At 44.2% G+C, this 12,500-nt stretch overlaps 1 protein-coding gene across 1 annotated transcript in view; it reads left to right on the top strand.

Annotated features, from left to right (window-relative positions):
* The first annotated feature begins 10,736 nt into the window (after window positions 1-10,736).
* Window positions 10,737-12,500, top strand: part of LOC145407538 (uncharacterized) — a 59,519-nt gene continuing 57,755 nt past the window's right edge. Inside the window, exon 1 of the mRNA XM_080278460.1 lies at window positions 10,737-10,762. Coding sequence (XP_080134586.1) covers window positions 10,737-10,762 — 26 coding nt within the window. The remainder of the gene's footprint in view (window positions 10,763-12,500) is intronic.

The following is a 12,500-nucleotide window of genomic DNA, read 5'->3' as shown; positions in this document are numbered from 1 at the left end:
AACCTTCCTCCCACCCCGTCCTTTCACCTCGACTGGCGCCCGCAACCCTTCTACACCACCTGACCTGCCGATACTTAGCAAAATTCCCAAGGCGACTTATTCCGGGTTAATGATGGAGTTATTTACCTTGGGAGCTGGTAATTGTGTGTGTGTGTGTGTGTGTGTGTGTGTCTGTGAGAGAGAGAGAGAGAGCGAGAGAGAGGGGGGGAAAGGAGAGAGAGACTGTGTGTATGGATTATGACGATTCTCTCTCTCTCTCTCTCTCTGATTGAATGTTTTAGGATTCTGAAAGGCTTTAGTAATACTGATTCCAGCAAGTTATTCACAGTAATTGCCGAGACTGTAACTCGAGGAAATGGAATGAAGTTGCAAGCAAGGAAGGCTAATCTTGATACAACCAAAAACTTCTTCACTTCCTCTGTTGTAAGCGAATGGAATAGACTCCCTGGGAATGTGATTGAGAGTGGTACCATAAATATGTTTACAAAGAGACTGGACATGTATCTCGACGCAATTGGTATCGTTTAGTTAGGATGGAGCAATTATTGCATATTCGCGTCTGCATTCATCTGTCTATTAAACACAGACAGTATTTTAGGATATATATATAATAGATAAACATTCTATTCATCTTTTTATATTAAAAAAGAAAACATTAAAAAAAATTGCATGCATAGAGTATGTGGCTATATGCCCAAATTTTCCTTTTCCATATTATTCTACTTTCTGCCGATCCTATAAAATTCCTTCGGGTTTTTCATTCCTGCGAGGTATTACTTCCTCTCTTGTTTCCTGTACGGGAAATGCCGGAGGGTCTGGAGGGTGGGGGAGAGAGCCTTCTGCCGTGCTATCCTTTTCTCCTGCTCCCATGCACTATATTAGGATTAAGGCCGGACCACCTCGTAGGGACCGTAAGGTCTGTGTATCTATGTAACTCTATGTAACTCTCTCTCTCTCTCTCTCTCTCTCTCTCTCTCTCTCTCTCTCTCTCTCTCTCTCTCTCGTGAAAGAGAAAGTGAGAGTCAAGGAATGTACAAAAATGGGGTATCCTTGAGAGAGAGGGAGAGAGAGAGCGAGAGAGAGAGAGAGAGCGAGTAAGCTTGTCTCTGGGGAAAGGGGTGGATTCTTAAGGGAAGAGAGAGAGAGAGAGAGAGAGGAGTGAGTGAAATGGGAAAGGAAAGAGGAAAGAAAAGGTGAGGTATTTGAGGAAAGAGAGAGAGGAGAGAGACTGAAGGGAGAGACATAAGAGGGAAGAAAAGGGAGAGAAGGAAAGAGGGTGAGGGAAGGGAGAAGAAAAGTAGGAAGAAATGAAGTGAAGGGAGAGGAGAGACGGGGAGGAAAGAAAAGAGAAAGAGGGAGGAAAGAGAGAGGGAATTAGAGGAGGAAGGAGAGAAGGAGGAAAAATGAACAGAAGGATAGGGAGGGGAGAGAAGGAAGGAAGGGAAGGAGAAGGGAGGTAGGAGGAGGGAAGAGAAGGAAGGGAGGGAGGAGGAGGAGGGAAGAGAAGGAAGGGAGGGAGGAGGAGGGAAGGAGAAGGAAGGGAGGGAGGAGGGAAGAAGGAATAGAAGGGAGAGAAGAGGGAGAAAATGAGAGAGAGGAGGAGGGGATGGAGAGAAGAATAAAATAAGCAGTGATGAGAAGAAGAGGAGGAGGAGGAGGAAGAAGAAGAGGGGGAAGAGAGAAGAAACAGGAGGGAGAGGAAAAGGAAGAGGAGGAGGAGGGAGTGGGGAGAGGAAGGAAGAAATAAGGAGAAGAAGAAGAGGAGGAGGTGAAAGTAGAAAAGGAGAAGACGAAGAGGAGGAGGAGGAGGAGGAGGAGGAGGGAGTGGGGAGAGGAAGGGCGAAAATGAGATAGTAAGATGAGAGAGAGGGGGGGAGGGGGACAGGTACCAATTAAAGAAAATGGAAGGTGTTTGGCTTGTAATAAGGCCTGGAAGGTTAATTAAGCCACCCCTTAACACCCTCACACTGGCGATTTATTTTTGATTCGTGATGCCGATAGATGGTTTTATTCGTACTAGGGGAGAGAGAGAGAGAGAGAATGCTACGACTGTACATTCATTCCATAGCACTTCTTCGTGACTAGTATCATATTTTAGCGTTAGGAGAGAGAGAGAGAGAGAGAGAGAGAGAGAGAGAGAGCATATTTCTTTTCACCCTTTTACATCACATAATATAATGGCAGAAAGACAGTATCGCCACCCTACATTCAGAGCACTTCTTCGTGACTAGCATCGTATTCTAGTATCAATCTAGCCATAATTCAATCCTCGGTCTACCCCTCCTTCCAACATCGCATTCCATTTTTCAGGATTGGACAGGATGGACGTAAAGGAGTGACCAGGATGGGCTGGGATGATGATGATGAGAGGCAGACTACAAAATGGTGAGTACTCCCTGTGAAATCGTGTGTGTGTGTATGTATGTGTGTTTGTATATATGTATGTATGAATGTGTGTGTGTGTATGTATGTGTTTGTATGTATGGGTGTGTATGTGCGTGTGTATGTATGTATGTGTGTGTATTTGTATGTATATGTGTTTGTGTGTATGGATGTGTGTGTTTGTTTTCATGTGTTCGTATATGTTTGTATGTATGGATGTGTGTGTGTGTGTGTGTGTGTGTGTGTGTGTGTGTGTGTGTACTCATTTCACTTTAACTTGGCCAAATATTACCATCTGTCCATCAGAAATGCTGAGTTGAGGCAAGACATGAACACTGGAATATGATGCTAGTCACGAAGAAGTGCTATGGAAAGGATGTTCAGTACAAGCGTATCATTCTCTCTCTCTCTCTCTCTCTCTCTCTCTCTCTCTCTCTCTCTCTCTCTCTCTCTCTCTCTCTCTCTCTCTCTCTCTCTCTCGTGGCAGGAAGGGTTACGAAAGAGTATAGTTTTGCAGTATAACTAAAACCACCACAATCACCACCACCACAACCACTACCACCACAACTACAACCATCACCACAACCTCTACCACAGTTATCAGGACACAGCAATCACCACAACCACTACCACAACCACCACAACCACCACAATCAATAGCTTTCTCTCAAACTCACTCGTAAAGTTACTTGGAAACCATTTAACTGCTTCTCAACGTGCCGTCTCCCTTCCATCCCAACCCTGTCCTGCGTTGTCCCGCCTTGTCCCGCCCTGCCCTGCCTTCCCCTGTCCTTCCCTACCCTGCCCTGCCCCGCCCTGCCCTTCCTTGCCCTGCCCTGCCTCTAAATTATAAAAACAATGACGAGATATAAACGAACAACAATGCAAGATAAAATATTAACTGAATTGTGTGTGTGTGTGTGTGTGTGTGTGTGTGTGTGTGTGTGTGAGAGAGAGAGAGAGAGAGAGTCGTGTCAGGATTGTAATTCTCCCCTCACCTCCTCCCTTCTACCCTCCCTCCCTCTCCATCTCCTCCCCTTTCTCCTCTCTTCCTTCCCTCTCCTTCTCTCTTCCTTCCCTCTTCTCCTCTCTTCCTTCCCTCTCCTCCTCTCTTCCTTCCCTCTCCTTCTCTCTTCCTTCCCTCTCCTCCTCTCTTCCTTCCCTCTCCTTCGGTCTTCCTTCCCTCTCCTTTGGTCTTCCTTCCCTCTCCTCCTCTCTTCATTCCGTCTCCTTCTCTCTTCCTTCCCTCTCCTTCGGTCTTCCTTCCCTCTCCTTCGGTCTTCCTTCCCTCTCCTCCTCTCTTCCTTCCCTCTCCTTCGGTCTTCCTTCCCTCTCCTCCTCTCTTCCTTCCCTCTCCTCCTCTCTTCCTTCCCTCTCCTTCTCTCTTCCTTCCCTCTCCTTCTCTCTTCCTTCCCTCTCCTCCTCTCTTCCTTCCCTCTCCTTCTCTCTTCCTTCCCTCTCCTTCGGTCTTCCTTCCCTCTCCTCCTCTCTTCCTTCCCTCTCCTTCGGTCTTCCTTCCCTCTCCTTCTCTCTTCCTTCCCTCTCCTTCGGTCTTCCTTCCCTCTCCTCCTCTCTTCCTTCCCTCTCCTTCGGTCTTCCTTCCCTCTCCTTCTCTCTTCCTTCCCTCTCCTTCGGTCTTCCTTCCCTCTCCTCCTCTCTTCCTTCCCTCTCCTTCTCTCTTCCTTCCCTCTCCTTCGGTCTTCCTTCCCTCTCCTCCTCTCTTCCTTCCCTCTCCTCCTCCCTTCCTTCCCTCTCCTTCTCCTCCCCTCTCATCTCCTTCCTTCACTTCTCTTCTTACATCTTTGGTTACCCTCTCCCTCTCTCCTTCCCTCCCTTTCTCTCGTCTCCCTCCCTCCTTCCCTCCCCTTCCTTCTTCTCCTACCTCTCTCCCTCCCTTCATCATCTCTCCCCTTCTTTCTCCTTTCCCCCTTTCCTTCCTTCCCCTCCTTCTTCCTCTTCCTTCCTTCCTGCCCCTCCTTCTTCCTCTTCCTTCCTTCCTTCCTTCCTTCTCGCATCCCTCCTTCCTTCCTTTCCTTTCTCCCTTTCCTTCCTCCATCCCTTTCTTCCCCTCCCTTCTTCCTTCTTTCATTCATTCATTCATTCCCTCCCTTCCTCCCTCCCTCGCTTCCTTCTCTTAAAACTCCTAAACCATACTGTACAACCATTTCCTCTCTCTCTCTCTCTCTCTCTCTCTCTAAAATAATCCTTGCGTGTGTATAAAATAATCCCTACATAGCTTTCATTAACCTTTTCAGTGGTGTAGATTCTTCCTTTGTTAAGTAAACCATCTTCTAACCTTCTAACTCATTGGCTGTTATAATTTACCGTCATATTACATTTATAGTAGAGTCTGATAAGATTTCTTTCGTTAGTGCTAAAATAAATACGTTTTCTTGATGGCGTTAGAGAGAACGGAGAGATTTAACCGCTAACTTTCCTATTTTCATTTCCCTATTTGTGTTATGTATCTAATCTCTATAAGCAGACGCCATAATCCCTTAAGGGGTAACCACTTGTCTTATGAGTTAGTTGTTTTACGGGGAGGGGCACTAACCCTCCGCCAACCCACTTGCTGACGCGTAGGGAACACGAATGGATTTGTTATCTGGTTACCACCCAGCGTTGTAAATTGTTTCCTGGCTTACGGGAAACCATTAGGCTTGTCAGTCAATGTAAAGCCACCTGAAAGGGAAAGAAGAGTAATAAAAGTGACAGGAAAGATGGGAGAACTAGGAAGAGGGGAGGGCAGACCAAAAAAGAATGATAAAGTCTAAGGAAGAAGTAAGCAGCATTACATCAAGTGAGTGGATGATGGTGAGAAATAGAAGAGAGAAGGGCAGACAGAAAGAATGAAGAAGGTGAAAGAAGAAGTAGGCAGCACTACATCAAATGAGTGGATGATAGAAATAGGAAGGAGGGCAAAGAGAAAAACTTATAAAGGTTGTCTCAGTCTTGAGTACTAAATTGTAACCAGAGTACCATTAGAATATGGTGCCTGTCACGAAGAAGTGCTGTGGAAACCAAGTAGAGTTAGTATTGTCTTCCTGTCCTAGAGAGAGAGAGAGAGAGAGAGAGAGAGAGACGGGAGGGGGGGGGAATCAGTGTCTCATCCTTGGCCCATAATACTCGTCCGTGGTGGCCTCTCGGCGCCATCTCTCCCTTATAAGGAAGTTTTTTTTTTTTTCGTGTACTTTCCAGCAGTGACGTAAACTCCATGCACCTGTTATTCCCAGATTGTTTCGTTCTAATCCTCCATCAGTGAAGGGCGGAAGAATGCGCTCATTTTTGCATTATTTTTTGAACTGTGGAACGATATGTTTAGGAAGTTTTTTGTAGTCCTCCAACCCGGCATTTTCCTATACCTATAAAGCCTTGTGCACCTGCCTGTGTCTTTTTGTTTCGTTCTGATGCCGGGATGATAAGGTTTGGAATGAGGCGAAACATTTAGAAAGTTGACCGAATTGAAGTTAATGTTTTTTTCTCCAATATTCTCATTTCCTTTCGCTCTAATGTCTCAGAAATTAGCATAGGGTGGGATTAATCTCCATATGTTGTTTTTAAAGAGTGAGCGATGGATTTAGGGATTTTGAACGCTATTTAAAGGAACCGTACCTAACGCAGTACTGTACCTGGCTGGTGGGGTTGCCGGGGGTCGCCATGTCAACAAACTCGGCATTGTTTACATTCGCTTCTGCCGTATAAGGATCTGTGTTTATATCGCCTCCAAGTCGCCCTGTCCCCCGGAGTGAAATGGCGGGGGACAGGGCGACTTGGAGGCGATTTGTTTGTGGCCACCCCAAACGGGACTGAGGCGTCTGGCAATAGATAGATAGATAGATAGATAGTTTATATCCTACTAAAATTTCGTATATAATTTCCGTTTAGCCTTTCGTAATGTCTCACCATATTTAATAATCGGAAGGTGAATTGGTTAATAAATGAAAATGGCTCTAATTTCTCTTACAGCAATATTTCAATGAACCAATCTGTTTTAAAATCGTTATTCTACTATAATTTCTTGTGTTATTTTGGTTTATCATTTCGTAATGTCTCACCATTTATAATAATTGAAAGAATAATTGGTTAGTAAATGAAAAATGGCTTCAGTTTATGTTAGTACAATATTTAAATCAACAAATCTGTATTAATTTCATTCTGCTAAAATGCCATGTTATTTCGATTTAGCCATTCTTCTCAATAAATAATAATAGGAAGATAAATTGGTTATAAATGATAAATGGCTCCGCTGTTTAGTTTCCTTAACTCCCTCGTCTTCCTATAGCCCACTGTGTTTAATCTGGAGATCCTTAATTCCTTTATAGTTAGATTGGAGGGCAGATTTGACTAGTAACCAAGGAGATTAATGGCTAAGGTTCATCAGATACATGCAACTAGTAATACTGTACTTTTCTCCCCAGTCTGAATAATAGTAATAATAATAATAATAATAATAATAATAATAATAATGTCTAAAATGGAGTAAATATATGAAAGAGGCTTAGAAATTGCCCTACTTTCTCTCTCTCTCTCTCTCTCTCTCTCTCTCTCTCTCTCTCTCTCTCTCGTGATAAAATGGCTTGATGTGAGCTGAGTGGTGGTAGTTGTGGTGGTTGTGGTAGAAGAACTGCACGAGAGAGAGAGAGAGAGAGAGAGAGAGAGAGAGAATTACACTGTCTCACTTTCTCACTCTTCATTATCCCCGAAACCCCGAAAGGAGGATGGTGGATAGGGAAAGAATGGGGACAAGAGTAGGTAAAATTTCTCTCTCTCTCTCTCTCTCTCTCTCTCTCTCACACACACACACACACACACACACACACACACAGAAAGAAGATTACTTATAACTCTCTCTCTCTCTCTCTCTCTCTCTCTCTCTCTACAAAGCCCCAGTTAACCCCATCCAACCTAAAATGCAAACTCTCTCTTAAGGTCACGTGTATGTAAGTGAGAAGCCTGACAGTGTGATATGGAGTGGCGTGACCTTTCCTTTATTTCTTGAGACGTTGGCTGACCTCTGACCTCTGTTGACCTTTCCTATGCTGTTGTCTGCCTTCACGTGGCGCACTTGATCTAGCCTTATTGCGCACCTGATCCAGTCTCATTGCGCACCTGATCCAGTCTTATTGCGCACTTGATCTAGCCTTATTGCGCACCTGATCCAGTCTTATTGCGCACTTGATCCAGTCTCATTGCGCACTTGATCCAGTCTTATTGCGCACTTGATCCAGTCTTATTGCGCACCTGATCCAGCTCATTGCGCACCTGATCCAGTCTTATTGCGCACCTGATCCAGTCTTATTGCGCACCTGATCCAGCCTTATTGCTAGTGACGTGACCTTTTTCAACCTTTCTTCACGTCCTTAGGGCCTTCTTGACAACTTGACCCCTGACCCCAGCGTTTCTTAACCTGAGGTGCTGAAATCAGTTTTAAGGGGTGATGCTGCAGTATTGTTTTTTTTAAATGGTTTTGCTTAGTATTTGCATCGTTATTATTATTATTATTTTTTTTGAGAAGGTATAAATTATAAGGCAGTAAAGGGGTGCTGGGCTGAGACCTTATTACAGTGGGGGTGCTGAGGTCGTACAAGGTCAAGACACGCTGTAGACTTAACCTGATCCATCCTCTACACTACGGCTATTATAGTAACTGACAAGGATAGCTACCCAGACACGCCTTCAGATCACGACATTGTTGATCTGTATCCTTGGTAATTATTTATGAATATTAATCTATTTTCACGAGAATCATTCAGAGGGTGGGTGAGGGTGAGTGAGTGGGTGGTGTAATTTCTCGCACTATCGCCTTTGCACTTTTCCTGGCTTTCTGTACGCTGCCTCATCTCACATGCAGGAGGGAAGGTGTTGCGGAGGAGGAAGCTATGATAATAATGAAGCTATAATGATGATGAGGAAGCTATAATGATGACGAAGCTTTAATGAGGAGGAAGCTATAATGATGAGGAGAAAGATATGATGATGAGAGGAGGAAACTATGATAATAATAATAATAATAATAATAATGAGCACGTAAGACATAATGTAACCTTTCCTCTGACCTTTCCCGACGACTTGTGGCCTTAGCTGACCTTTGGAGAGAGAGAGAGAGAGAGAGAGAGAGAGAATCTGCTATCGTTTCTAGGTAGTCCGACCCTAAGATAGATCGATAGATAGATAGGTAGGTAGGTAGGGAGTTAGAATGATGTAGTAATAATAATAATAATAATAATAATAATAATAAAGCAGTATTTAAGTGTATGTGTGTGGTAGTGTAAGTAGAAATAAGTCATGTAGATATGTATGTACGTATCTGACGGTGTACATGTGCTTTTATGTGTGTGTATCTGTGTATGTATTTGTTTGTATATATTGTCATTTGCATCTGTTTAGCTTATGTCCATGTGTGTATCAGAAGGTTTACATGTGTGCGTGCTTGCCTATGCTGGTCTACATGTGTATGCATTATATGTGTATTTAACGGTGGTGTGTGTGTGTGTGTGTGTATGTGTGTGTGTGTGTGTGTGTGTGTGTGTGTATGTGTGTGTGTGTGTGTGTGTGTGTGTGTGTGTGTGTGTGTGTGTGTGTGTGTGTGTGTGTGAAGTAGACCTGAGAATGTTTTTGTGTATGTTTTAAAGGTACTTTACGTGAGGGTGATTGTGTGTACATGTGTATGTACGTGTGTTCTGTGTACGTGTGTATCCTTGCCAAACGGTGTATATCTAAACCAGACGGTCACGTGGTTTGCATCAACCTCTACACACACACACACACACACACACACACACACACACACACACACATTCATTAACCCACATACACATTCACATTCAGGTGCACATGCAAACATATACAGATAAACACACACACACACACACACACACACCTCCATGAGATCTTTTATGTACAATTGAGAGCATGAATTCGTGGTACACCAGGAATTTCGGCCCTGAGATTAGATTCAGCCGGTGGAAGGAGAAAGGAGGAACCCAAGGCTGAGATAGAGGGATGGAGTACAGAGGTAGATGAGAATAGGGTGAGTTGGATGGAAGGCAGCTTAAAGGCAGAGGACAAGGGGACGTGGAGGCGATTTGTTTGACCTCCTCTTACGGGAGAAAGGCGTCTGGCAGTAAATAGATTGATAGATAAATAGGTAGATAGATAGATTTCGTGATAAGGATGATGTCTTCCTGTATATATCAGTTGCATAATTAGAGAGAGAGAGAGAGAGAGAGAGAGAGAGAGAGAGAGAGAGAGTTTTGTTAGTCAGATGTGTGTGCGTTTGTGTAAGAGGAATACATGAGTGTGTAGGCCTAATTATCGTGTATGTATGCATGTGTGTGTACGCCTGAGTGAATGAGTGTTTGTAGATGAATGAACTAGTGTAAGTATACGAGTAGAAGTGTATGTATGTATGCATGTAAGCGAGTAGGAGTGTGTGTGTGTGTGTGTGTGTGTGTGTGTGTGTGTGTGTGTGTGTGTGTATGCATGTAAGCGAGTAGGTGTGTGAATGAATGAACTAGTGTGAGTAAGCGAGTAGAAATGTGTGTACGTGTGTAGGTAGGATGGTAGGCGTGTGCGTGTGTGGGCGAGTGTGTAAGATAGTGAGGCAGTGCGAGAGTGTGTGTGTGTGTGTGTGTGAGGGAGGGAGTGGGTGAGAGGACAGCGAATGTTCAAAGATGGCTGCTATTGTTGATGCTAGGGCCTACCCATCTCGCTCCTCTTATTGTCCCTTTATCGATTACAACCCTTGCCCCCACGGCCCCACCTCGTCACCTACGGCTCATTCACCTCATCAACCACCTCCTGGAATGCGTAAATGTGGCGAAATTAACCACATCCTGCGGTAAATTGCGAAAATAATGGGAAGGTGCGACTCTCCAGACAGTTCCTTCAAGACGGGCCAGCCTATTGAGGTTCCTTGTGGTGGGGGCATCTGGCAACTTTCGCGTGATCTCAATACCCCATTTTTCCCGTATTTTTGGTCATAGTAACAGCCGTTTTACGCTGATGACGCCATCCTAGACGCAAAATTGGCGTATAGGAGATAATTTCTACCTGCCCTGATTTAGAGATTACGGAGATAGTGAAGAGAAATGGGGGAGATAAAGGGATGGGGATAATCAACCATCCAGCGACACTTGGTACAAATAGGTAGCAACTCGGCTAGACGGGCGAAGTTCCCTCAGTGTCGCTGTGACCATGTGAGGGGGAGTGTGTGCGTCCCATCGCTCCGGTGAAATGTGAGGTTCATTGCCCAAGCTCATATATTCCACGGGATTTAGAGGATTCTGGACACGCCGACGGGGATTATGAGTAATTTGTGAGTTCAGCCTGTGAGCCGAGACGCAGCCGACGCAATGAGTATGGACGTGCAAGGGTTAAGGTAAGAGAGAGGAGAAAGTTTTGAGTGTACAATTGGTCGCCATGTTTTCGTTTTAAAATCATAACTGGGTGGGAAGTATAAACAAATGGGTGTAGGTGGGTGGGTAGGTGGAAGAGAGGGTGGTTGGGTGGGTGGGGGGGAGGGGGTAGGTAAACGGAGAGAGAACTGGGTTACAGCCCTAAAGGAGCTCACTAAAGCTACCACAACTACCAACATTCCTACCACAACTACCAACATTCCTACCACAACTACCAACATCTTACCACAACTACCAACATTCCTACCACAACTACCAACATTCCTACCACAGCTACCAACATTCCTGCCACAACTACCAACATTCCTACCACAACTACCAACATTCCTACCACAACTACCAACATTCCTACCACAACTACCAACATCTTACCACAACTACCAACATTCCTACCACAACTACCAACATTCCTGCCACAGCTACTAACGTTCCCACCGTAACTTTAATACTACCACAACTACTACCATCACCATCGACCTTACCACAGCTACCAACATTCGTACCATACTACCACAACTATCACCATCGTCCTTACCGCAGCTACCAAAATTCCTACCATAGTTTCAGTACTACAACTGCTACCTTCATTCCTACCACAACTACCAACATTTCTACCACAGCTACCAACATTCCTACCACAACTTCAGTACTACTACAGCTACCATCGCTCATTCCTACCACAACTATCAACATTCCTACCACAGCTTTGATACTACCACAACTACCAACATTCCTACCACGTTAAGACTACCACAGCTGCCACCATCATTGGCATCATTCCTACCACAGCCACCACCATCACTACCACAACTACCATCATACCAACCACAATTATACCATCACTACCACCATCCTTACCACATCTTCTCCACCACCATCGCAACCTCAGCATCTCTACCACAACTACCACCATCCCTCCTACCACCACCACTACCACAACAACCACCATCACTACCACAGTCTCTAGTTCTGTGATAAGTGATAAGAAATTCAAAGGCTTTACTATATACCACCATTACCAAACCACCACAGTTTTACCTACCACAATCCTTATCTACCAACATTATAGGACAGAAGAGTTATTAAAATTATTCCTATTATACTCTATTCACTATAACTTGGCCTAAAATTGCCATCTCCATCTTGAATGCTGAGTTGTAACATTAACACTGGAGTATGATGCTAGTCACGAAGAAGTGCTGTGGAAAGGATGTGGAGCCGTAGTATTGACAGGAATGAACGATAATGGATGTCTGATAGCGAAAGATTATTATTATTATTATTATTATTATTATTATTATTATCATCATCATTATTGTTACTACTGTTACTGCTACTACTACTACTACTACTACCACCACTATAACTGCTACCACTACTGCTGCTACTACTACTACTACCACCACCACCACCACCACCACCACTGGTACAGTACTACTGGTGTAACTATAATACTATTTATTATTATTATTATTATTATTATTATTACTACTACTACAAAAACTCCACTACTGCTACTACTACTACTATTACTACTACTACCACCACCACCACTACTACCACAAGCACTACCACCCCCAGCTACCACCATCTCCCACACAGCAACCACCATTGTGTGAATCACTGCATTCTTCTCTTGTAACCTACCACAATTCTCACAGTTAGCTTCAGACATCACTACAACCACTACCAACATTACTA

Source organism: Coenobita brevimanus, chromosome 73 (assembly GCF_032717465.1).
Source record: "Coenobita brevimanus isolate Jiangsu-jjx chromosome 73, ASM3271746v2, whole genome shotgun sequence".
Lineage (NCBI taxonomy): Eukaryota > Metazoa > Arthropoda > Malacostraca > Decapoda > Coenobitidae > Coenobita > Coenobita brevimanus.
This window is presented reverse-complemented; position numbering and strand designations above follow the sequence as displayed.